This window comes from Canis lupus, chromosome 28, assembly GCF_011100685.1.
Source record: "Canis lupus familiaris isolate Mischka breed German Shepherd chromosome 28, alternate assembly UU_Cfam_GSD_1.0, whole genome shotgun sequence".
NCBI lineage: Eukaryota > Metazoa > Chordata > Mammalia > Carnivora > Canidae > Canis > Canis lupus.
Window position 1 is genome coordinate 16,536,188 of NC_049249.1, and position 22,229 is coordinate 16,558,416.

Genomic DNA, 22,229 nt, shown 5'->3' on the forward strand with positions numbered 1-22,229 from the left:
TATTGGTTCATGCTCTAAGCACACATTTTCCACCTGGATGGTCCATTCCTTCTTATTTCATTCAGGCCTCTTTTCCAATATCATCTCACCAAAGGTTTCTTTTTCTGGTGACTATATAAAATAGCCTCCATGCCCACTTCAGACATTCCCTGTCCCCTCATCTTTGTCTTCCTTTATAACATTCTTCAGCACCAGACTCATTCGTTTATTATCCATCTTCTCTCACAAGAATGCATGCTCCTTGAAAGCAGGAGCGTTAGTTACCTCGTGGTTTACTGGTATATTTCATCTTCTAGAACAGTTCCTGGTATATTGTAATGATTAGTACATACCTTTTGAATGTTGACTAAAGATTGTAAGCTCGGTGGAGATCAGACTGAACTCAGCAGGTTCATCCATGTCACCACTGCCCTTTGTTTTTCCCTCCCCACCTCACTGCCCCCACCCCATGCGGTCCCTCCCATCATCAGTGTGCTTCTCAACATCCCTGTCCTCCTAGTTGACATACAATCTAGCAACCTGAATTGTCTTGTATTTCCATCACATCTCATGTCAGTGAGATGACAAATAATTTTAACTCTTTTTATAATAATTCTCTTTCACATTACTATCATTCTACTGCTTAAAAATGTTCAGTAATGTCCTTAATGGGCCTTCTGATCTCAAATTCCTTTTCCTTTCTTCCTGTGCTGTCTGCCATTCACTGGAGTATTTATATTTAAGAATATCTCTGATACTGGCTTGTGGTGATGATAAATTTTTAATTCTATCAGAATAAAATAGCAATGTCTCACTTTGACGTTATGGCCATCATAGTGCTATATGTACGTTGGCCACAGTCAAACTTTCTAGTATCATCTCCCATAGACCACTTTGTTCCCTGTTCATATTCCAGTATAGGGTATAATCGCCATTACTCATACTAAGTTCATGGTTTCCTGCCTGTGTGCATTGCTTTAGCACCCTCTGTCTGGCATGCCTTCTACATCCTGTCTATCAAATTCTTATCTTAACTTCAAGACTGAGCTCATGTTTCACCTCTTCTGAGAAACCTTCCTATATCTTTCCATCTTCTGCTAAGCTTTGTGCCTCTGCAGCAGCACTTATCCCTGAATCTCTTGTCCACAAAACCTTTGATATCTCAGGTATTTATCAAGCACTTACTATATATATGCTGTGTATTGTGGGGATGTGAAGATGAATCTAGTTTAGGGCTTACCTTCAAACAACTTACAGTCCTTTATGGAAGAAAAGACATGCACATCAAACATAAAAATAAAAAAACAAAATTGGAAGTGCCATGTGTGAGAGACATGTAATAGTCAATAATAAGTGCCATCTGTTGAGTGCCTAGTATGTGTTAAGGACATCATGATCATGTTTAATCGTCACATAGCAACCCAGTGAGGTAGGTGATACTCTCCCTATTTTACAACAGAAGAACGAAATGATTTTGTAATAGAAAGAAGTTAAGTAATTGACCCAAGTCATATATATGGCTGAGCTGAAGTCTTCAGTCTAGAGCTGTGCACAACCTATTGTAACTGTTGTGCACTCTGGTCTTCCTTAGGATAACACAGAGAGAGTGTTTTAAGCAAATAGTTTTATTTTTGGCTGTCAGAGTAAATTTTGTATGTTAATACCAGCACATAATTTCTTTTTCCTTTCCTAAGACATTGGAAGAAGAGTTTGCCAGGAAACTGCAGGAACAGGAGGTGTTCTTTAAAATGACTGGGGAGTCTGAATGCCTTAACCCATCAACACAAAGCCGGATTTCCAAGTTCTATCCTATTCCTAGCTTGCATTCCACTGGGTCGTAACAATAGGAAGCATTCTGTGGTTGGGTTTGGCTTTTTAAATATGTCATTCTGTTCTCTTCATCTTCTGCCACAATCTATATCAGAGAGCTTATGAAGACAATCACCTGCCTCACCTTCTAGGTGTTTTTTGTTTGTTTGTTTGTTTATTTTGTTAGTTTGTTTAGCAAAGATGAAGGGAAAGGACCCAAGACAGATGCTGGGCCATGTTGGCAAAGTGGCATCTTGCAGTAATTCCCTAAGGTGATTTTGTATATTAATCTTAAAAATTGTGTTCTTTAGACACTGTTACCTGAAAAACTGTTAAATACAATGTTTGAAATTATTTTTTTAAAAAGGCTGTTAGGCCATTGAGTATTAGTGGATATCTTTTTACCTGACCTAACTTCTCAGTGTTGCATAATTCTGTAGATGCAACTCTGCTGTAGAGAGTTGGAATAGTTTTCTTTTGGTGAATCAGCTCTCATGAGAAACCTATGAGTTGCTCAAAATATCCTATTAATTAAGTAAATCTATTTTGTCTTTCAATAGCAATAGACACTTTTAAAAAAGAAACATTATTTCAGTAATTTGTCTAAAATAATTACCTGTTTAGTCATGAGCTAATAATTAAGGGTGCTAGTTTTATTAAAATAGTGCCTAAAACACTAAGTTTCAATTGAGTCTAAAGTAGAATTTCCTTTTTTGATTCAACAGGGACAAATATCCTTAGCATTAAGCATTATTGTTTTTAAAATATTGCTCCTATTACCATTTGATAGAAATTTTCATCCTAAAATATATGTTGTGCAAAGTTCGAAAGATTAAGAAGAAGTAGCTTTTAGATATTGAAATTGGAAATATATAATACCAAATTAAAAGAAGTACAGATTTAGGGTCTCAGTTTGTTGTCTAAAATAATCTGTGAGCTGGTTAAGTGACCTCTCCCATCCTAGCACATTATGTTCGTTGAAAACTCTGCCTGAGGCCTGCAGGCTCTGAGTTATATTTATAAATGTATTATCTGAAATTAATCTTAAAAGAGGCATTTGTTCAGAATACTTTTAAAAACATAAAACAGGCAATGTTAGAAATGACTGTTGTTGAGAGAAAGTCATTTGTATTTTGGTTTTATTTAGTTCCATGTTTAAATTATTTACTTCGATTTGATTGGGAAAAGCCTGAAACCTTTATCACATGGTTGCTGATAAATGTAATTACTAATGAAATGTTCACTCTTGGTCCCTCTTGTGGCTCAGAATTCCAAGCCCATGCCAGGTCAAACAGTATTATGCAATGTACTTCGGTGCCCAAAGGGCCCATTTGTAAATGATGCTTGCTGTTTGCTATTTTCAACCTATTCTCTTTTAAGAGTACTAGGTACCAAATTGTAGACGTTTCCGTTTTTAGTTACATTACATTTGAGGCTGGTGAAAAATTTAAGTGTAATTTGTGGGAACACTGATTCATATTAAGAAAATGTAAATATCTGTAGCACTTTCTTGCAGTTAATTTGAAAACTTTGAATGCTGAATCTTATTTTGTCAGTGATTTAGATCTGAAAAATGCATGTGTGATTTTAATTTTGTAATTGTTTTGACAAGCATAATTTCTTGGACAACTTTGTAGTTAGCCTTAACTTCTGGCCAAGTTTGTTTTTTATATAAATATATATACATATATATATATATATATATAATGTATGGTTGTAAATTCATACACCTATCACATTGAATGTGTTACTGTATACAAAACTCTTAATGCTTTATTCTCAAATGCTGGGTTGAAAAATGTTTTGAAAGCCTTTTAAAGTATATATCTTTATAAAAGTAATATTCAGGATGATGATGGAAATTGTTTATATTGTTATGATAAAAATGACAGTATAATGTTACCCAATGTATTTAATGGTTTATTTGCAGAGGGAGAGAGGAGGAAGGTTCTCATACCATTCTTCCCTTTAAAATTTTGTTTATTGGCTTTATAAAAAAAATTAATATTTCAGGTAGTGTACACTTTTTCATTATCTTTTAAAGGATGATCCTGTGTCTTAAATAGTTTGTGACACATAATTAATTTGGTCTGAATATTTCTTTTTATTCCTTTCAACTTGACATGAGAGTATTGAATAAAGAAAAGAGGCTCAGAGTAGAAATGGTTGACACTCCGGTAAGTTTATTAGCAAATCTTATAAAACCTTAAAACTGCCCTTTGGATTCAGTGTTCATGCTGGAGTTCTCTTTCAAATATGACCATATTCATGTGGGTGTGGGACTGCAAAGTGATACATGTATAGAGGTGAAACATTCATTTTAATGCTTAAAGTTACATAAATCTTTTCAAGAAGTGTTTTGTCATAGAATATGCTGTTTTTGCCCATCCCTGCTTACTTCTTGTTAGGCCCTATATTCAAATAGATAATAGTGATCATTTTTTTTTTAATAGTGATTGTTTATTCTTGCATGAAGTGTAGGTGGGGAGTTGAGGAGGGGCCCAGACTTCTTGAAAGAGTACAATCAGATCCGTCCCTGATTTGGTTGTTTTGTTGCTGTGGCGGCAGAATGTGCTATGAAACACATAAAAGAAATTCTCCATGTGCGCCCTAGTGACAGCCTCCCTCTTCTCCCTGCGTGCTGTGAACACACCACACTGCACTTCTGCAGGCCTAGCTCACAGAGCTGGTTGCACCAGGTTGCCTTTCCATGTCCTGTCCGGAGTTGGGTGTGAATTGCTGAATTAGCTGCTATTCTTTATGGAGTCACAATTAAGCTTTTTCTTACCCTTTTCAATGGGAAAGCTATGGGGGGCGGGGGTAAAGAGGAAATTGAGAGTGCTTATACTTTGTTGAAAATATTAGAACTTTCCTGTGACAGGATACAGCAAATTGTAATTAAATATAAACCAGAACCAGAGCTACCTCTAAGTAGTGTTTCCTCAAGCACAAAGCTCTCAGGCATATGAGACCCTCTTTAATGGAGGCTCTCTGATTTCTTGAGCATCAGCGAGTTCAGAAGTGACTGTCTTTTGTACTCCATTAGTTCCCTGGTAACTACACACTTACTCCCATTCCACACTGTGCTTAAATGACAAAGACTCTTCTGAGAAGCCAAATTCTGTCCAAGATGAGCTCTAGATATTGTTAATTAAAGGAAAGCCTAGAACTGGGGTGGAAGAGGAGAGTTACTTGCCAGTTCTGAGAGTCTTCCGATGAAATAAATTACTTCTTTTTGGGGAGATGATCTTTTATAGGAAATGGGATATTTTAAATGCTTTAATTGAAGGCACAACAGTTAATGCCTCTATTGTTGCTAGTCTGTGGCTGACATGGTTTTGATATGGCTTTGAAATTTCTGCTAAGCTTAAGTAGAATGTTACACCAGTTTTTAATGTTGGCTGCAGCTTTTGGTAATTCTTTGCTGATTTTTGCAGTGTAATAACTTCATGAGCTAAATTTTCAGGAAGAATTTTGTTTCCGATTATGCCTCTTGTCTATTTGGGAGCAACATGTCTTTTTCAATCATGGGATTGATAAATGAAAAATAAAGTTATTTCTTAATTGACTCCGAGAAGCAGTCTTTTATTAAGAATCTTTGATACTGGGTTGTCTTTCATGAGAATATTTTGCAGCATTTTTTTGGTCCCAGTTTGATTTTTAACCCTTGTGGTCCTCCAGGCCTTTGGACCCTTTCAGACTTGCCTGTATTCCTACCTGACACATCACCACACACAAGAATATGGTTTTTACTGGTAACTTGGAGAGGGTCTCTTTCACTATACAAACCCCTCCTTTGGGTGGGGCTTAAAATAGTTCCTTCAACATATGTATATATACATATTTTTAATTTTTCTTCCCTTGGGATGGTTTTTCTCACCAAACATTTCACTAACCATATGATCTCACTTCTGCTAAAAATAACTTCTTTTTGTCATTAACGTTCATGCAAGATTCAGTACACACTAGGCAGCATCATTTGGCAAGTGTTCAGCTTGGCTGGAGGGAGGTATAGTGTGTCCTTTTCTAATCCAGGAGCATCACTATTGAGCTCATTCTTGACCTTTTTTTTTTTTTTTTTTTTTAAATACGTGAAACAAGAGGCTCAGATCCATTGCCATCCAGCTGAGGATGTATCTCATGTCTGCCCATCCCCTTTCTGGTTCTGTCCAGAGAAGGTAGCAGGTTTGGACTTTTACCCTATTTCAGTTGCACATAGGACTCTCTGAAGACTCCGGACAGCTTAGAAGGGTAAGTGTAGTAACTAAGAAACACTGTGATCAAGTCTGATTAATAAAAGTGAGAACCGTTAGAGGGAATCTAATACTTGAGCCCTTGAAGCTACTACTACAAAAAGAATTTGATTCAGCCTTTAAGTTAAACAAAAAGGTGTGATGTAATTGTTCATTATATACAAGAATTTTCATTACATAGTGAAAAGTCTGAAATTCTGAAAGCCTTACGTACTCATTTTTTAGAATTCCCATGACAATTCAGAGCAGGTAGCTGTCAGGATGTGCTAAGGGAGGGCAGCAGACCACACGGAATGCTTGGTGCCTCACTGGGTGTTGTCACTAGCAGTTGTTCAATACAGAACTTTATAAGTGGTATTTTTTTCCCAGGATAATATGTGAGGTACTCAGGAGAGACCACATGGAAAGCAAACTGTCTAGGCTTTTAAAAGGTAGAGATAGAGAAGTAGATTTATTTTAATCCCATCCAGCGGTGGAGAGTCACAGTTTATAACATTTCACAGTTTGGCCAGTTGTAACTTTCTCTGAAGTGGAGTGATTTTACTATGCATTTACTGTGATTTACTGGGCGTTTCATATTTGTGCATTTTTCCTTTTAGGAGTTTTGGTCTTCCATTCATTGTTATGCATGCCCTGCAATCATAACTCCTTTGTTCCAGGATAAATCACTGCATTAATTGCAAATAATCTTGTTGCTCATCTGTTGCATATGTGTTTATTTCAAATAATTTATGTTCAGGGAAAACCTTCAGATGCTTTGTCCAGGATGAATTAGTAGTTGCAGATCGGGGTCTGCCTTTAAAATCTCAGTGATTCAACAGAATGCCAGAATCTTTGTTCCAAACACAACTAGTTTTGTTTTCTTGTATTTGCAATAAAGAGTTCATAGTTAGGGCTGACTCCAAGCTTTTCCCTCCCTTTTCCCCCTTTCCCTTTTTTGCTCTTTGTCTTCCTTTCCATTCTTATTCCTTGTCTCAATTTCCGGTTTTTTTTTTTTTTTTGGTAAAGATTTTATTTATTTATTCAGGAGAGACACACAGAGAGAGACAGAGACACAGAGGGAGAAGCAGGCTCCTCCAGGGAGCCCGATGTGGGACTCCGATCCCGAAACGCCGGGATCACGCCCTGAGCTGAAGGCAGACGCTCAACCACTGAGCCAACCAGGCATCCCTCGATTTTCCATTCTTTCATCTCTTTGTCTCCATCTTTTCTCACCTACAACTATTTATTCCTTTCTCACATTTTATCTCTTCTCTGTCTTGCTCATTATCTTTCACTTTTTTTCATTTTTATTCCTTTTTCATTCCCTTGTCTCATCTTTCCTTCTGTCCTGCCTCTAGTCTCCACCCACCTCCTGCAACCCCGCATTTCTCCCCATTTCTGCCTCCTTCTCTTTCCTACTTTGTCCCCTCCCCCTTCCTCCCTTTCTCTTTTTCATTCTCTTTCTCTCACTTTGGTTAGATGGATCACACTAAACATAATATTAAGAAAAAAACTTTAATTGGAAATTTTGCAATTGAAATGACTTTTCATCTAACAGACCATGTACATGTTTTCGATACTGAAAAGTGCATCAACGCCCAGCTGTGCCCAGTCTCCTGTGCCATCTCCAAGTAGAAATTTTCTATTTCTCCTCCTTCCCCACTGCCTTTCTTCTGCCCCTTGCTGTGGTCTAGTGCAGTAGGACACATTTCTAAATGCTAGCATGGCCCTGTAGAAACAGACCATAGCTACAATCAGACAGACTTCCTAAGCAAGTGGGAATAGACCAAGTGGTGAGAATGACTATTAGAAACCCTGTCACCATCTTCAGGGGAAGTGAGTTTCTTAATTTTTTCAGTTGCAAGAGTTGCTTCTTAGCCAAGTCCTTTCTATGACTAGAGAATGCAGAACAAACAGGGAGGAACAGCACAGCCTTGCAGTGATAACCAGAACACACCCTATACCCGTCTTCCCTTTTCTGGCTCATTCTTAGGCAAAGCTCAAGGACTCCTAAGCCAACTTCTATCTAACTGGCTTTCCTGGGTTGCATCTAGAACTAAGAGCTAAGGAAGCCAAGGGGCTCAGAGCTAGCAGAGCAACCAGTCTTTTTCTGGAACTGCAGCTACTTTATCACCTGGTGGAGTGGTTTCAGGCTGTGTAGCTTTGACTGGACGATACATCTTTATAGAGAGATACACGTCTATATACGATTGTTCCAGACTACAACAGGTGTTCTATTGATCGTTTGGCTGTGCTGTCTCAGTAGGAAGTGAGCCTCCAGCTTCCACCCTTTGGAGAGATTTTGACGTGGACGCCATAAGCCATTGCAAGAACTGATGCCAGGGGCTGTTCCTCCAAGGGTAGCTCATGGCTTGATGGCGATGCTTCTCTTTCTCCGCCTCGCATAGACTTGGTCACCTGGAGTTAGGAGGAAGAAGTTAAATACCTCGTGGCCTGTGAGCCTTCAGCTTGGGCAATTATATAGCAACTGTGACAACTGCAAAACGGGCTTGAAAGATGAACTCTTTTGTAAGACTATCAATTTATTTAAATTGTTTACCCTCTTTCATCACAGAGTGGTTCTCTTTTCCTGCTTGCATTGGCAGTCTTTTTCCTTTCTCCCTAGCTGTTCATTTCATTGTTATGCAAATGATGTTGATGGCAGCATCTGCCTTTAGTAATTTGGCATTCGCCCTAATTTTTCAGGCTTGCTCTGGAACGAACTGCCTACTTCTCGGAGTATTAGCCTCCTAACACTGCAGAACCTGGCAGCCAAGGCTTACCTTTGTCTCCTTTTTCTCCCTTGTGCCCTCGAGGGCCGGGTGGCCCAGGCCGACCTGATGGTCCTGCGGGGCCCCTCTCACCTGGGAGGACAGAGATAGCTGTGCTCAAATGGGAGCTCAGGGGCTGGAGGGGCCCCACACACAGGTTCCTAGACAGCAGTGGCAAGGAGGTGGCTGCCCGGGAAGAGCTGGTGCTTACACAGGATCCTGGTGGCTATCTCCCTGCCACCACTTACCTTTGGGTCCTGGGATGCCCACCTCTCCTTTCTGCCCAGGGGGCCCTGGAATGGCTCCGTAAGCTGCAGGGGGAGAAGACTGGCCTCAGACAAGGGATCATTGGAACTGGGAGGTAGAGGGGTTTGTTCAGAGAAACACAGGAAGGGAGTGGCAGAGTCAGGACCCAAAGAAGACAGAGTTCAGAATTTATCAGATTTTCAGCCTCTCAAGTGTTAATAACCGGAAGTTTTTTTGGGAGTCTGGTTTCTCCCCCGTGAGACCGGGCAGCAAGGTGTCAGGAAAACGATCACGGAGGTGCTCTTACTTCGGAAAAAGTCCATGAGGTCCTCGGTCACGTTGCTGTAGGCAGAGAAGACCTTACTGATGCCAGGGGGGCCCTGGGGCCCTGGCTGGCCTGGGGGGCCCTGGACGGTGTAGGCCATCCCTTGCAGCAGGCCCTGACCTATGTGGGAAGCACCAGAGTGTGGGCACAGGCAGCAGGAGAACAGAGCCCCAGGATTGCCAATTCCCATGCCATTATAACCTAGATGAAGTGGCAGCAAGGGAGAAGCCCCGCTGGCCACTAACTCGCCCAGGCCTCTGCTGCCACGGCCTGTCATTAGAGGCTTGCTGACGCCAAAGCTGTGCTGATGAGCTACAGGCAGAGAAGACTTCTTAACCAAGGGCCTGCCCTCAGCCCCAGAACCCATGGTTGTCATAAAGACTTCTGAGACACACCACTAGTTAGCTAGGGAAGCAAAGTCCAAGGACCCCAACAAGCCCTGTTCCCTGCAGTATGGGTCCGCCCTGCCTGGCGCTCCTGAACTAAGCTGGTTGTGAGTGGAGTCTGGGCCTCTTGCCTTCAGTCCCTGCCCATCTGATTCTACAAGTGCTGTCCCAGAGCCTGGGCATGCCGAAAATGAGAGGGTGAGTTTCTGGACCCTATAATTTGAGCTGCTCACGGGCTCCCCCACCTCCAACCTCCCCACAGCACCGAGGCCCAAGGGTCACGACTCACGCTGCAAACTCTCAGACACCCGAACGGCCAGCTCGTTGTAGTCCAGACCTCCGGCAAAGCCAGCCCCAAGTGGTCCACCTTCACCACCATACATGCCACCTTCTGCTGCTCCCCCATAGCCTCGGCCCAGGCCCATGTCCAGGCCAAAGGCCCCTGCTTCGCCGAGGGAGCCTCCACTGGCTCCTCCTATGCCCATGGAAGAGCTGTAGGAGGATCCCCGGCTGACGGACGCGCTGTGAGAGGAGGACCTGCTGTCCCGGCTGTAGGAGCCATCCATGGACACTAGACGGCTGTCCCCAGGCGGCCCCTGTGGCCCTGGAGGCCCTGGCGGGCCCACGATGAAGCTCCGCACATCTGGGCCTGCAGGAAGGAGGCCACATTAGTTGGGGCTTAGGTGTGGGGGTGGAGAGGAAGGGAATTAAGAGGCCTCTCCCAGGGTCTCGAGGCACTCGCGCAGGAGCAGGAGGGCTGGCGAGGGAAGAACCGGCTCTCCTGCCTTATAGGGCTCAGGCATTTGGCCTCCCAGGTTCCTTCCAGCCTCAGCTGCCCTCTTGCAGGGAGGAGCAAGGTCTGGGGAGGGGCACCTACTTGTGAGGTAGCTGATCAGCTCACTCCGGAAGCTGTCGCTGTTTTCTGCTGCGTAGGTTGCCAGAGCTCCTGAGACGCCTGGAGGCCCTCGAGGACCTGGGGGACCAGGAGGGCCTGGGGGGCCAGGGATGGATGACACACCTGCAGCTGAATGGGAGGCAGAGAACGGTCAGGGATCGCGCCGCTGGGAAAGCAGAATTCCTAGCTGTGTGCAGGGGTGCAACTCCTCTTGAGGAGGAGGGGATCCTGGGGGCCCAGCTCTGGCATCACCCTGGAGCCACTGCTTAGACCTGCCCTCCCCACTCCCAGTTTGGGGTCTCACTCAGTCCAAAGCATATCCCCTTGTCTGCACCCTCCTGCCACATGACCACACGCTGTTCATGAGTCCTCTAAGGGCTGTACTTGGGAGCATGTCTCTCCCAACTAGTCTTCCTGTCATGGCTGAAAGCACCTCAAAAGCAAAGGGGTTCCTTGTCTGTGCTTCAGGAGGACTGGGTGACTGGTCCAATAGTTTAACTCTCCATGGCTGCCCTCCCTGCGCCTTACTGTGCAGGTAAGAAGAGAGGTCTTCCACGCTGATGCTGGACCACGCGTTGCCTGGGATCCCTGGGGGCCCAGGGGGACCTGGGGGCCCAATGATGCCTCTGTATTCAGACCCTGAGACATCAAAGAAGGGCACAGAGTCAGTGGGGGGTCTGGGCCAGGGGCCGTCTGCCTCCTACCACAAGCTCCTGACCAGCCTTACCCTGGAGCAAGGAGAGCAGCTCCTCGTAGGATGTTCCTGGGAGGCCAGGGGGTCCTGGGGGGCCAGGCAGCCCAATGCTGATTCCAGAACCTGAGGAACAAAACCTCAGGTTGTGATAGATTCAGATTGCACATGTGTATGCGAATTGTGTGTGAACCCCATAGAGGACAGTGCCCCAGACGCTCCTGGCTTCCCCAGCCAGGCTCGGGGACCTGCCCTGGGCCACAGATGTGAAGGGCTCTGAAAACAGCGCGCTCCCTCTGGGGCCACATGACGGGGGAGCATCGGGGGCCAGTGCAGGGAAGTTCAGCACCCACACCCTCTGGGGCCCCGCTGACCATCTGCCTGCAGTGGGCAGGCCAGGAGGGCGGACACTCACTGGACATGTAGCTGAGAATGCGACTGCTCAGCTCGGCGTAGTCCAAAGACTGGAGCGACCAATCTCCAATCACATACTGACGCAGATACTGCCTCACATCATCTCCTGCAAGGACAGGAAGCGCTGGCGTGGGCCCACCCAGGCCACAGGGCTCCCGGGCCACCGCGCGGCCACAGCCAGGTCTGCCCCTGAGTTCCGGGTTCTCCGTCCACAGGGGGAGTCAGCAAGCCTCCAGGTCCCCGACCAGGCACCTGCCCAGTTCCTGGCGCTGGGGACGGGGAGATGTGCTGGAGATTCCAGCCGGTAGGGACTCACTGGCCGCTGGGAACGAGGACGAGGGCCTCCTCACTAGCCCTCAGCAGCTCGGGTAGGGGCAGGCCGAGCCCCCAGGGCTCCCACCCGCAGGCCCGCCGTAGGTACTCACGCTGCAGCGCAGCCACAATGTCCTCCGTAGAGATGGAGACGGAGGAGCCGATGCTGTACCCTGAGGCTGTCGGGAAAGAACCTCGAGTTACCTGCTTAGCAAGACTAAGGCAGCAACGCCCTCACTGCTGCAGAACCACCAGGACTGGCCAGCTAGCTGCTCCATTTGTGGAAATGAATGAATGGGGGATTGGGAGGCTGTTGTGAACGCATGAAAAAAACTCGAAGGTGGTTTTGTTTTTGCATTTGTTTGGTAAGACACGCCGTTTTCCAGAGTATGCTTTAGCCTAACTCCTGCTAAGATCCTGCCCACCTTGTTGCCTTTCCACATCTTAGGACACATCTGTCAAGCGCAAGAAGGCTCATTACTCGTGGCTCCGCGGTGTGGCCTCTTCCTAATCTGAGCAACCCCTTCTTGAAGCTAATCCCAGTGGCCTGACAGCCATGAATTCAGACCTGAACTTCACATCCAGAAGGGTAAAGTGAACAGCAACGTTAAGCGAGGAAGCCTGCAAAGTGGCCATGGGAGGAAGGGGTCATGACAGGACCGGGGGGAGGCTTACTCTGTAAGTAGCTGCTGACGCGGCTTGCCAGCTCTGAGTAGTCGAAAGTCTCCCCCGCAATGGTGGTGACAGGCCCCGGGGGACCAGGGGGGCCTGGGGGACCCTGAACTCCAGAGAGGTAAGACCTAATGCTGTCACCTGCCAACAAAGAAGGCAAAGTCAAGCCGGTCCCCGAGAGGGCATGTCCTCCCCACAGAGATGACCTGCAGCACTTGATGAGATGCCTTCCCCACCACAGTCATGGGCCAAAGCAGGGCCAGCAGGGAGCCCAGACTCCTGGTTACAGATAGAGAAGCTGAGGACCAGCCTGTGTGGTAGCCGTGAGAAGGTGGGTGTTCGGGGAGTGCATGGACATGCAGTCCTGGCTCCAGGGTCAGACTTCTGACCTAGGCCTGGGCCTATAGACTGCTACCCCCTGCCACACACACACCCCTCTGGCCCCGCTCGCCGCCTCCGGCTCCCACCCACTCCCAGAGCCTCCCCCACCTCCCCGCACTGGTACAGGCAACGGGATCTGTCATGTTTATTTACATAAGGAGGAGGGGACTGGAGGCTTCCTGAAATAGCCGAGCTCCAGAAAGCACTGGAGATGCCCCAGCAGTGTGCGCACGCGCGCGCACACACACGCACACACTCAGGCCCCAGGCACTCACTCTGCAGGTATTCAGAGATGTACTGCTGGATCTCCCGGCCAGAGCTGCTGATGGAGCCCGGAGGCCCCGGTGGGCCTGGAGGGCCTGGTGGACCTGGCATGAACATGGTGCTCGACGATGACCCCCCTGCAGGAAGGAAAGCTTTCTAAGTCCGACACCCTAGGGTCAAAGAAGGGCCCAGAGACTGCTTCCACAGCCTGAGGAGGGAAGGTCGTTCTTAGTGGAAGAAATAAGATAGTGGCAAAGAGGAGGGTCTCTCCATAGGGAGAAGGGAGTGAGTGCTTGTAGCGAGCACTGTCCGAAAGGGGCACAGAGTCGAGCCTGCCCAGGCCAGACCCTCCCTTCAGCAATCTGCTCAGCACCCCAGAGGCTCCCTCACCTCTGAACACCTGGCTCCCAGGTCTGTCCTGTGTCATCTGGCATCGTTAGCCACCTGTACTGTACCAGTCCTTCCCTCGCACCCCTACCAACTTAAAGGGCTCACAGGCTTAGCACATCACTGAACCGTGGGTAGGTGGGTGGGTGGGTTGATGAATGAATCGGAATCCTTGCTTGAATTAGGGGAGAACTTTGTCACCTTTGGCTCTTACCTTGAGAGAGTCTGCCAGGCATGCCAGGGACCCCAGGATCACCTGGAATCCAAAACCAGAAGCCCTGTTTGCATCACCTCCTCCAGGAATCCTTCCGTGGTTAGGCCCAACCACGTTCATCAGCATGTGACTCAACAGCTACCCCACGTGTCTCAGTTTCTGCGGTGCTACGGCAGCTCCCTTCAGGTAGAGGCTGTGCTCACGTCCTCATCCCACTTGCCCTCCAGCCTCTCCTTCCTCCCAAGCCTTTAGCACCAGTAGGTACCCACTAGCTTCTGTTCAGACTCTGGGAGCCATTCTTGCCTTCATGCCTCACTGCCTTCCTGGCTGCTCCCCTCACTGACCTTTGTCACCCTTGGGTCCCCGGGGGCCAGGTGGTCCTTGCAGGTTGAGTCCAAGAGAACTGGAGCCTGGTAAGCAACAACACACGGTGCAGTCAGCCAGGGCTGAGGGGCTCTGGCCAGAGCCAGCAACGGGCCAGGGGCTTAGCACTCACCGGAGCCTGAGAATCCTGGGGGGCCTTGCTCGCCTGGGGACACACCGAGAGGGGTCAGTCAGTGGTGCGCTCCTCCTCCCCAGGCCCAGCCCTGACCCCACCTTCCCTCCTCCCAAAAGGCTCTCCAACACTCATGATGCTGAGGCTGCACTCCCTTTGGGCAGCGCTAGAGCTGCCACAGGCCCATGCGCGCAAACACACACACACTCCCGACTATTCACAGACACCCACCCTGATCTACCTGCACTCATTTGGACAAAACTCATTTACAGGAAGCTCAAGGCTCTCGGAAGGTCAGCTTTTGCCACCCCCAACCCCCACTGCCACCCCACATCTTGTTTGGTGCCAGCTTTACTGTACCTTGGTGTCCTCGAGGGCCTGGGGGGCCTGAGGGAAGGAGGCAGACAGTCGTGAGATGCGTGCCCACCGGGTGCTATGGCTTCAAGGGGCCCGTAGGGGAAGGGACAGGGCCCCTGTGCTGGAGCAAACACAGGGCCCGAGGTTCCTCACACCTCTCCTCCCGGCAGGCCAGCGCAGAGGCGGCGATGTGTTGTAGAGCTTCTAGCCACCATGCCCCCCACCCCACGTTCCAGACTGCCGAGCTCCTGGTGGGATGTGGCAGGAGGATGCATAAATGCCCCAGTGTATCCAGCCCCATCCGACTCTCCTGGCCACCTTGAGCAAGGAGGCTTCTGCGTCCCAAGACGCTACTCACCTTGGTCTCCCTTGGGGCCTGGGGGGCCAGGGGGCCCTGGGGGACCGGAGAAGTAGGTCTCTGCAGAGGAAAAAGAGTGTGGGCACAGAGGTATTTGTGAGAGAGGAGCACCTACCGTGGAGCCTGGCACACGGCACATGCTCAGTCCACACCTTTCAGACAGGTGGGTGGGTGGATGGATGGATGGATGGATGGATAGATAGAAAAATAAGTGAAAGAAAAAACTAACAAATGGATGGATGGATAAATAGATGAGTGGGTACATTTTCCATGAGGGACAAGTTCTAGGCTAATATTTGCTCTAAAGTTATTTCCATGTGTTTCCGTGTTGTTCTGTCAACATTTATCTCCTTTCAATGTGTATCCTGCCTACTTATCAGACTTGGGCTTCCCAAGGACAGAAACCAGGTCCCCAGTCACAAATGAGTCTGTCCAGAAGCTCCCCAAGGGCAGAACTCGCTCCCTCCCTCTGACCAGCTTAGCTGCGGGGGCGGGGCGGGGGGCTGGTCTGGCTTCCTGTTCTCCCTGCAGAACTCCCGTTCTACAGAGTTCATGCAAACACACCCTAGTGGCAGGTCTGAGGAGGAAGCCTGACGAGCGGGTCAGGAAGGCCATATGCTTATGACCACAGCAGGTCCAGGGACTGGGGCTGAGGTGGACAACAGGTGGGACTTGACTCTGTAACATTACCTGAGTTGCTCAGCAAAGATCCCGGAGGGCCCGGCGGGCCCGGCCGGCCTTCTCCTAGAAAAAGAACCACCAAGACTTTGTAAAGCCAGGCTACGGGCCAAGAACCCTGTGCTGGGGAGAAGTGGCAGGTAAGCTCTTCCCGAGAGCCAGGCCCAGGCTCTGGGTGCCAATGCTCTCGTATCTCTTGCCGGGGAGCTCGGCCTTCACCTGTGGGGCCTCAGGGTCCTGGCGGACCCGAAATGGAAGGTCTTGCAGAAGAGAGCAAGCAAGAGGCCACGCTGAACTCAGGGAGTGCATCTCGGCTTCCTCACAATCCCCCACCTTCCAATGATCCCTGAGATGCTTACCTGGAGGCCCTGGTGGTCCAGGTGGGCCTGGGGGACCCCGTAAGTCAACACCTTCTGTGGAGAGAAAAAACAGAAATGAGTAAAAACTCACATCAGGCTGTTCTCTGCCAGCCTCAGCCGTCATGAGGATCCTCAGGGCCAGGCACCCCGGGGCTACACTCACACCTCAGAGGCCAGCTCTGCTAGGGTGCTCCTCACTCACAAGTGGGGCGGGGCAGGGCTCCAGGCACACTCCCCGGTAGCTGATGTGGGCACACGGCAGTGGGGGGGGGGCGGCTAAGTACATGGTGTTGGTGTCAGATAGCCTACGTTCAAAATCCTGCTCTGCTTCCAGCTGCTGACTTTGGGCAAGTCCTTGATCCCTTTCGGCCTTGCTTGCTCTTCTCTAAACCAGAGGCCTAAAACCCACGTCACAGCACGTTGTGCAGACCCAGGGAAGTACTGCGACATGTGTCTAGCACACAGTGACGGCCGGACAAAGCTGGCGTGGTCTTTGCTACTCGGGCCTCTAAGAAGGAGGCCCGGTGGCAGGTCTGCATGGGTTCTTTAAAGGACCCTGGGAACAGAAGAACCCAGAACTCACCCTGCAGGTGGGGTCTGTGGCTGAGAACCCATAGACCCTTGTCACTGTACCAAGTGGGGGATGCAGTACTCCTGCCAGCCATCATCCCAGTGCCCAGCTCACTACAGAGGCCCCACTTGACTCTGGTCCCCCTAGAATCCCGAGAACCTCTGACAGCTGCCCCATCCAGTGACTCATCCCCCAGAGTTGACAAAAGCCCTGCTGTTCCTTCCAGGCTAGCATTGCCTTTCAGAGGAACTCGTCATCCTCGTTCACACTGGAGCTCAGGATGACGCACTGGTACAGCTGCTACAGGCCCCGTCTGTCCTGCTCCCACCCTGGTGTCCCCTCACCCCAGACAACACGGGGGCACTCACGGGTAGAGAGGAGCTCAGAGATGGAGCTGCTGCTGCCCATGAACGATTCGCCAGCAAGTCCTCGCTCGCCGCGTGGGCCTGTGTAAAAGACACACTTCAGGTGGGCACAGCCTGCAGTGACCCCTCCCAGCTTTCTGTCTAGAAGGCCTGGAGCCCTGCAGGTGCGCGGATGGGGCCAGAGAGTGGCCGGTGAACCTTCCTGTTTGTTGTCCCAACAGCCCAAGAGGAAATGGACCAACTTTTCCTAAGCCTGTTTTTTGGTGTTTGGATAGATGGCTGCACAAGTATCAGGGTATGGTCACAAGAGGCCTGACACCTATGCCATAGCCAAGCCTGACCCTGACCAGGGGACCACACAGCCTCGGCCCCCTGCCCAAGGGCCCCTACATTCTCAGAAACACAAGAGGGAGGAGAGGTGTCTCCCCTGGCATTTGAGGCCCTGCAAGGCCCTGGGGGAAGCACCAGGTCACCCCCTCATCTCCCTTCCCCAAATTCAGGCCTGCCACTTCACCTAAAGATGGGGTTCCAAGTCCAGCCCGGGAAGGAGGCTTCCCCTGCTGAGCCCACAGTCACACGTTCTCTCAGGACTGACATACCTTGCTGTCCAGGGAGACCAGCTGGACCCACAGGACCTGGAGATGGAGTCGGGAAGAAAAGGCTTTACTATACCTCTAGGGTCATAGTTCTAGAAAGGTCTGAAGAAAGGGCAGGGCAGGTGCCCTGGGGACACAGGTAGCTTCCTCCCAGGTGCAGAACAGTGGCCCAAAAAGGCGAGCTTGTTGACTGAGATTGGAGACCAGCCCTGTGACCCATCCTGTTAGAGCTCCTCTGCCCAACTCCAGGGCTTGGGGCAGGCCTGGGGCCACTGCCCCCCAGGTGGGGACTTCTCAGCACCCTCCTATCCTCCCTCTCACTGGAGCCGGTCAGGACAGAAGGCTGATCCATACCCGTGTGGGTTGCATTAAATCACCTACTTCATTTACATGTAAAATTTTTTATCTTTTTTATTTTTTTTATTTTTATTTTATTTTATTTTTTTTCATGTAAAATTTTTTAAATTGAAAAATAGATAGGCGCGCCTGGCTGGCTCAGTCGGAAGAGCATGAGACTCTTGATCTTGGGGTCGTGAGTTCCAGCCCCATGTTGGGTGTAGTGATTATTTAATTAAAAAAAAACAAAAACAAAAAAATAGATATAAAATCACAGGTATTTTGGAAAAGTAGAAAAAAGTATCACCTATACTCCTTTAACCTGTAAGGATTTCATTTCCTTACAGCATGTTTTTTTTTTCTCATCTTGTAAAACTACAGTCGCAGCCTCAGAGGGCACAGGGCTCGAGCAACCTGCGCTTTTTTTTTTTTTTTAATTTTTATTTATTTATGATAGTCACAGAGAGAGAGAGAGAGAGAGGCAGAGACACAGGCAGAGGGAGAAGCAGGCTCCATGCACCAGGAGCCCGACGTGGGATTCGATCCCGGGTCTCCAGGATCGCGCCCTGGGCCAAAGGCAGGCGCCAAACCGCTGCGCCACCCAGGGATCCCGCAACCTGCGCTTCTAAATGACGGCTGGAAGTCGGTGTGATTTTGTAGCGATCTCATTGCGGTTTGGACAATGTGGAGATGGTTTCTCCAAATAGATTCCTAGCATTTTTGTTGCCCTTAATGCATTTTATTAAATTGTTTTCCATAAAGCAACAAACTGAAGTCACACACAGGCTGCAGAGGCGGCAGGATCGGGGCCAAAGTCTGCCTCTGCTAGTTCTTAGCTGAGTGACCACAAGGCTGCTGCGGGGTGGGGGGGTGGGCAATGCCTGCCGGGTGGGGCTTGGAGTGCCTGCTGCGGCGAGACGGGCGCTCACTAGGCTGGGCCCGAGCGGGCTCCTCCCTGGGGCTCAGGACCTGAGCAAACACTGCTGTACTTAAATGCAACCAAGGAGTAAAGCAAGAAAACAACTGACCTGGGGCACCTGGAGGTCCTGGCGGTCCCATGGCTCCAGGAGGCCCGGGGGGGCCTGGGACAGTGATCGTCGATGATCCCTCTAAAAACAGAAGGCTTGTGACCCGGGACCCTTCTTCTTGCTGAGAGGCACTGGGACCCAGGCCAGGCTGCCTGTGGGGCAGGCTGCTGCCTCCTGCCCCCACCTCCGCCCCATTACCTCTGACCCCAGGGCCCTCCCCCTGCTGCCAGAAACTCAGACTGGCACTGCCTGAGGGTGCCAAGGCACAGCCGGGGCAGATGTCCAGGACACAAGAGAGACCGAGGAGGGCCATCCTCCCGGGCCTGCCTACCTGATGTCATGATCCTGCCTGGAGCTCCAGGTTCACCTGCAGGGGAGGAGAAGTTATTCCCGGGGTTACTTAGTGGCTCCATAAGTCATTTCCAAGGCTTCTGATGGAGTTTGCAAGGCACTCCTGTGCCTCCAACCCCTGGGCTAAAGGCGTGTTAATGAACCACGGGGAGCATGTAGGATGCACCTGAGGCCACAACGAGCTTCCTGGCCCACATTAGTCCTTGGAAGCAGCTGGGACTCAGCGAGAGAGGAGAGAGAGGACGTGGGAGGGTCTCCCTTCCCGCCAGGCCAGAAGGAGGCTGACTGAGAGTCATCCCCACTCCCACGCTGGGCCTCTCAGGCTCTTGCTGGGAACTGCCTCAGATGGAAGAGCCCCAAGAGGACAGAGGACAGAGGCCTGAGCCTGGGGGTGTAGAGCCTGGTCCCCAGAATGCCCCTCAGGACACAGACTCCTGGGACGGAAGTCGGGGCGTGCGAGAGGAGAAAGGGGAGCTGTGGCTGCTAAGTGCAGGAGAACCGGAGTCACACAGAGGTTGGCAGATTTCCTTCCTGCCTGTGTCTGAGAGGGTCCAAAATGCAAACGTGGGCAGAGGGCTTCCAACAAGGGGATTCGGGTTCATGCTTTCCCAAACTTATGGACCCTGGACACTGCCCCCATGAAGCATCTCTAGAGCCTGGAAATGCACAGACCCCAGGGAACTGAGCGAGTAGGGTGGAGGACAGAAGAGCCCACCCCTGGGGTCCCTCAGGGGCCTCTTCTGTCATTTCCCAGGGTCTGTGGGCAAGCCCATCACCACACCGTGATGGAGACGATGATCCCCCTTGGAGGAAGTAGAGGGTGGTCTCTGCTTGCTATCCGCCAGTCCCTGGGGTCAAGTCAAGAGGAGAAAGCACTGGTGTTTGTTTTGTTGGAACACCACCCAGGGTTAGGGGAGACATTTGCCTCCTGTGCACACTGTCCAGAGGGGGCTCTGAAATCCCTCTGGGATAGCAAGTCACAGACCCTTGAGAAGGACAGGCTATCTGGGATCCTCAGGGTGTCCCTTCCTACAGTGCTCTATCAATCCATGAACAGATCCATGGCTCCAGAGGTTTGTCTGCCAGGATGTAGGAACTCAGCTGTTATTATGTTGGAATTATATTGACTTGTCCCAAAAGAACTCCCTGGCCCAACCAGTCATTGGAGATAGTTTCTGGAAAGTAGTAATTTCATTCCTAGAGTCTCCTCCAGAGAATTGTGACTGCTCAGGATGGCACAGCTCCATGGAATGTCAGGATTTGGGAACAGAGTCACAGGGACAGAAGCAAAAGACTATCGCTGAGCACTGTCCGATCCTGGACTGGCTCAGGGTTGGTATCCAGGGGGTGCAGAATTGGACAACAGTGGAGGAGCAGAGCAGGACAGCAGGGGTACCACACGGGCCCCGGGCAGAGCCCTGCAGAGGATTCCTCTCCTAGAGCTCATCTGAGGTGCTCCTCCCTGACTGCGGAAAAGTCTCAGCTGGAAAACTTTGTGGGGTGCCCAGGCACACTGAGGGCTGCGGGAATGAGAAAGTTGAGGGTGGTCCTGTCTCAGGGAAGGGTCACCTGATGGAGGACCAGGGCTAAGCCGGGGAGACGGAGCATGAACAGGGATATTTTAGAGGCAAGCCAGGAGGCGGAAAGGCTCTGAGAGGAAGCACCCTTCCGGATCCTCCTTCAGCGGTGGCCTGGAGACATCTGGTGTACAGTGAGGCGCAGGACTGGGGGGGGGGGGGGGGCTTGAGGATTCAGGGCTAAATGGGTCAGAACAAATCCCTGGCTCCCCAGCCTCACAGCCTTCTGCTGATGCCACTAGATGCCACTGTTGATCCAGATTCTGGCCAGAGAGGGGCTCCCTCCTGCCGGGCTCTCCCCTCCTGCAAAAGCTAGTAAAAAGGAGGAACATCTGATTTGGAAAATCACTTGCCTTTAGCTCCTGGTCGGCCAGGGGTACCAGGAAGTCCTAATGGGATTAAAAACAAGTCAGTCGGGATGATTAAAGCCCAGCAATCCCAGACCCCTCTGGCAGGAACCCCGCTCCCTCACTGGGCACAGTCCCCAGTGCCCACTGAAACTGCAGACCCCGGGCTGTGCCTTCTGCTGTAGCCTGGGGGCCCCTCAGGGCTCTCACTGAGCCCTTCTCCCTCTCTGGGAAATGGGGCAACCACCAGGCTTGAGGGAGGCAAAGGCCTGCGGACTCGGCTTTGGAGGATGCCAGCCGGCCTGAATGATGAGCCCCTGTAGCCTGGGGAGCCGCCCCGGTCCCCACCCTCCCCAGCAGGGTAGGTGAGCAGGGGCCAGGGCTGCTTCCCATCTGGCAATTTTGTCTGCTGAGCATTTGAAGGCGGACCCTGTGCACTCAACTTTGCGGGGAGACCTGCTGTTTGATCTCATTTTGCATCGTTCCCTAAATTTCCTTTAGGAGCTGGGGCTGGGCATGGTGACAACTTCTCAAATCCAAATGGGTAAACCCCAGTGCCACTGTAGGGCCAACTCGGCCCCTGAAGCTGTCCCAGGGTGATCGGGCCCTTGCACGGGGTGAGCCCCTTTCCTACCCTGCCAGGGGGACACGAGGCCTCTGGGGGCCAGTGCAACTCCTGTGCCTGGAGCTTCCTCTCGGGGTTCCTGTACCCCAAGGCATACAGAATCGGCATACGATTTAACCATGTTTCTCCAGAACGGCTTTCTAGATTGTTTTGTATTTTTCCTTCCTAAGGGGTTTCTTAACACTCACAGGGAAAGAACCTGAA

At 50.0% G+C, this 22,229-nt stretch overlaps 2 protein-coding genes and 1 long non-coding RNA gene across 6 annotated transcripts in view; 2 read left to right on the forward strand and 1 right to left on the reverse strand.

Moving 5' to 3' along the window:
- Positions 1-5,357, forward strand: part of SLK (STE20 like kinase) — a 63,181-nt gene extending 57,824 nt beyond the window's left edge. For all 3 annotated transcript variants that reach the window (XM_038578715.1, XM_038578714.1, XM_038578716.1), the window contains one exon: positions 1,674-5,357. In XM_038578715.1, coding sequence (XP_038434643.1) covers positions 1,674-1,820 — 147 coding nt within the window. In that variant the 3' untranslated portion in view covers positions 1,821-5,357. The remainder of the gene's footprint in view (positions 1-1,673) is intronic.
- Positions 5,358-7,519: 2,162 nt separating this feature from the next.
- The window catches only part of COL17A1 (collagen type XVII alpha 1 chain), a 52,186-nt gene continuing 37,476 nt past the window's right edge, over positions 7,520-22,229 (reverse strand). Inside the window, exons 33-56 of the mRNA XM_038578717.1 lie at positions 21,407-21,442; positions 19,457-19,492; positions 19,126-19,206; positions 17,765-17,800; positions 17,169-17,246; positions 16,230-16,283; positions 15,883-15,936; positions 15,193-15,252; positions 14,838-14,864; positions 14,478-14,510; positions 14,326-14,391; positions 13,982-14,023; positions 13,392-13,517; positions 12,739-12,876; positions 12,177-12,242; positions 11,753-11,857; positions 11,374-11,463; positions 11,175-11,285; positions 10,629-10,775; positions 10,041-10,400; positions 9,348-9,485; positions 9,043-9,105; positions 8,807-8,887; positions 7,520-8,441 (exon numbers count right to left, since the gene is read on the reverse strand). Of these exons, the coding sequence (XP_038434645.1) occupies positions 8,389-8,441; positions 8,807-8,887; positions 9,043-9,105; positions 9,348-9,485; positions 10,041-10,400; positions 10,629-10,775; positions 11,175-11,285; positions 11,374-11,463; positions 11,753-11,857; positions 12,177-12,242; positions 12,739-12,876; positions 13,392-13,517; positions 13,982-14,023; positions 14,326-14,391; positions 14,478-14,510; positions 14,838-14,864; positions 15,193-15,252; positions 15,883-15,936; positions 16,230-16,283; positions 17,169-17,246; positions 17,765-17,800; positions 19,126-19,206; positions 19,457-19,492; positions 21,407-21,442 (2,081 nt within the window). The 3' untranslated portion in view covers positions 7,520-8,388. The remainder of the gene's footprint in view (positions 8,442-8,806; positions 8,888-9,042; positions 9,106-9,347; positions 9,486-10,040; positions 10,401-10,628; positions 10,776-11,174; positions 11,286-11,373; positions 11,464-11,752; positions 11,858-12,176; positions 12,243-12,738; positions 12,877-13,391; positions 13,518-13,981; positions 14,024-14,325; positions 14,392-14,477; positions 14,511-14,837; positions 14,865-15,192; positions 15,253-15,882; positions 15,937-16,229; positions 16,284-17,168; positions 17,247-17,764; positions 17,801-19,125; positions 19,207-19,456; positions 19,493-21,406; positions 21,443-22,229) is intronic.
- Positions 8,856-18,844, forward strand: LOC119866580. Of its 2 annotated transcripts, XR_005380538.1 has the most exons (4): positions 8,856-12,652; positions 12,935-17,268; positions 17,387-17,460; positions 18,555-18,844. It is a non-coding gene; the product is annotated as an uncharacterized LOC119866580 (long non-coding RNA). The 2 variants fall into 2 exon arrangements; XR_005380539.1 differs by lacking the exon at positions 17,387-17,460.